This window comes from Pinus tabuliformis, chromosome 5_2 (assembly GCF_031772625.1).
Source record: "Pinus tabuliformis cultivar Carrire ecotype Pingquan chromosome 5_2, CPIR1, whole genome shotgun sequence".
NCBI lineage: Eukaryota > Viridiplantae > Streptophyta > Pinopsida > Pinales > Pinaceae > Pinus > Pinus tabuliformis.
Genome location: NC_142306.1, coordinates 117,805,574 through 117,807,750, shown reverse-complemented (window position 1 = coordinate 117,807,750; position 2,177 = coordinate 117,805,574). Strand labels below are relative to the sequence as shown.

Here is a 2,177-nt window from a genome sequence, read left to right as displayed (position 1 = left end):
CATATTGCAGACGAGCATAACTCCTCATTCCTACAACAGGCATGGAAAACTGAAAATCAACTCAACATCCCTCCACGATGGAGACAGCTCTGGAGGGACTATATACAGGCATTAATGGAGACACATATCTGAATTACAGATGGGGAGGATGAGATAATCTGGGCTCTGGCGAAATCTGGGAGATACACACCAAAGGAGGGTTATATTGTTCTGGCAAATTCGTGAAAGCCCCAAGTCATTCTATAGTGGTGAAAACTCCTCTGGAAACTTAAGGCACCTCCTAGATCCAGAGTTCTTATGTGGTGCATTTTGAAAAATAAAATCCCCACGGGGGATAACCTAATGAAGAGATCTTTTTATTGCCCGCACTGGTGTCACTTTTGTAACATGGATGGTGAACTGCTTCCCACATCTTCTTGCATTGCCATGTTATCCGTAATGCATGGAATCTTGTGTTTGTTATTGTCCCCTCTAATAGTATTTGGCTTTCGAACTCTCTGGTTGATGCTTGGAACCTTTGGTTTCATTCTGTCTCGCCTCACAAGCTGAGAAACCTTCCTCTGTATCTGGATAGCTCGCAATCATTTGATTTTCCACGACACCCCCCCTAGATGGTCTAGTATAGCTGCCATGATCAAAGCGGATTATGATATTATTCCTGATGACCCTCCACCCCCTAACACTCGTACTATCTCCCAGGAACAGTTTGACTGCAATAGACCCTGGGCATACTTTGATGGGGCTGCACAAGAAGACGGATGTGGTGGGGGTGCTATCCTGCACATATCTGAGAGACATTCCTACATCCTGTCTATGGGTTTTAGAAGGGGCACGAATAACTTTGCAGAGCTATCTGCATCTTATCATATCATTCGATTTGCTTTGGAGAAGAACTGCCATGCATTACATTTGTTTGGTGACTCTATGATTGTCTGTGATTGGTTGAATAGAGTATCTACTTGCTGGTCTTTCTCATTGAGACACATTCTTGAAGAGGCTTTAAGATTGATATCAAATTTTGACTATTTTTCATGTAAACATATCTACAGGGAGCGGAACTCAGAGGCTGGCCGTCTTTCAAAAGAAGGCGTGATCCGGGAGCAGGGCATCAGGCTGATCAGCAAACATATTGATGGCAAACTCTACCAGTACTATCACAGGCCTTTTATGGACATTTTGAATTAATGTTTGGACACTGATAAGATAATTATTGTACATATTTCTTTTGTTGTTTATGATCTGATATGCAGATATATTATGACTGGCACAGTACATATTTTTGGTATTATCTCCCTGCGTGGACCATGATAATATTCATACTGCTGGTTTTTGTTATATTTTAGGACTCTTTTTCAGACTCTGTCTAGTCTACTACCTCCCTGGGTGGACTTAGCTAGTTGGTTTTTGTTTCTTCTGCGGAAGCTGTGTATATTGATAGAAATATCGGAATATGCTTATGCATCTACAAAATGTAATTTCTTTCACTAATGAAATTATGATTTTTCCATGGGAAAAAAGAAAAACCCTAATTGTGAAGTCGTAGAGGAAGGTAAACCTTAAGGTGAAATTTTGCAAGAAGAAGCAAGGGTATAAGGTAAATATATTTATATATATCTTTTTTTTCCTGAATTTTAATTAAATTTAAATAGGAACAGAGATCGTAAAAAAAATTACCAATAAAATCTATAGTAATTTTTTTATGATACAAGTTTTTTATTTTCATTTTCTTTCTGAATTGTGAATAAAGCTAACAAAAATTGTAAAAAAAAAACAGTAAAATTTTAATTTTTTGTTATCTAGTTTTTCAGTGAATCACCATACCTTTCAAATTCTGATCTTTCTGTAGTTCCAAAATATTTTGTTGCTCCATAGTGCTACCAGTATGTTTCTCTCGCAAATGATCTATCTTTTAATAAAACCATAACAGAAATTGTAAATTTTTTTATTAGTAAAATAAGAAATAAAATTGAAAATTTTTTCTATGCAAGGTTTTGAGTGAATCACCATACTTTTCAACTTATGATCTTCTGAATAGTTCTGTTGCTCCAAATTATTCTGTTGTTGCATAGTTCTCCTAGTATGTCTCTCTCGCAAATCACTTCCTTGAAATTTTGGGTAAAATAATAAAATAGTGAAAAACTTTTACTATTTAAAAAACTTTATGAAATTAGATTTCA

General features: G+C 36.2%; 1 protein-coding gene across 1 annotated transcript; it reads left to right on the top strand.

Annotated features, from left to right (window-relative positions):
- Nucleotides 1-630: 630 nt before the first annotated feature.
- Nucleotides 631-1,185, top strand: LOC149157777 (uncharacterized). Its single transcript, XM_089433785.1, has one exon. The coding sequence runs from the start codon at nucleotides 631-633 to the stop codon at nucleotides 1,183-1,185; it is 555 nt and encodes a 184-aa protein (XP_089289911.1).
- The last annotated feature ends 992 nt before the right edge of the window (nucleotides 1,186-2,177 follow it).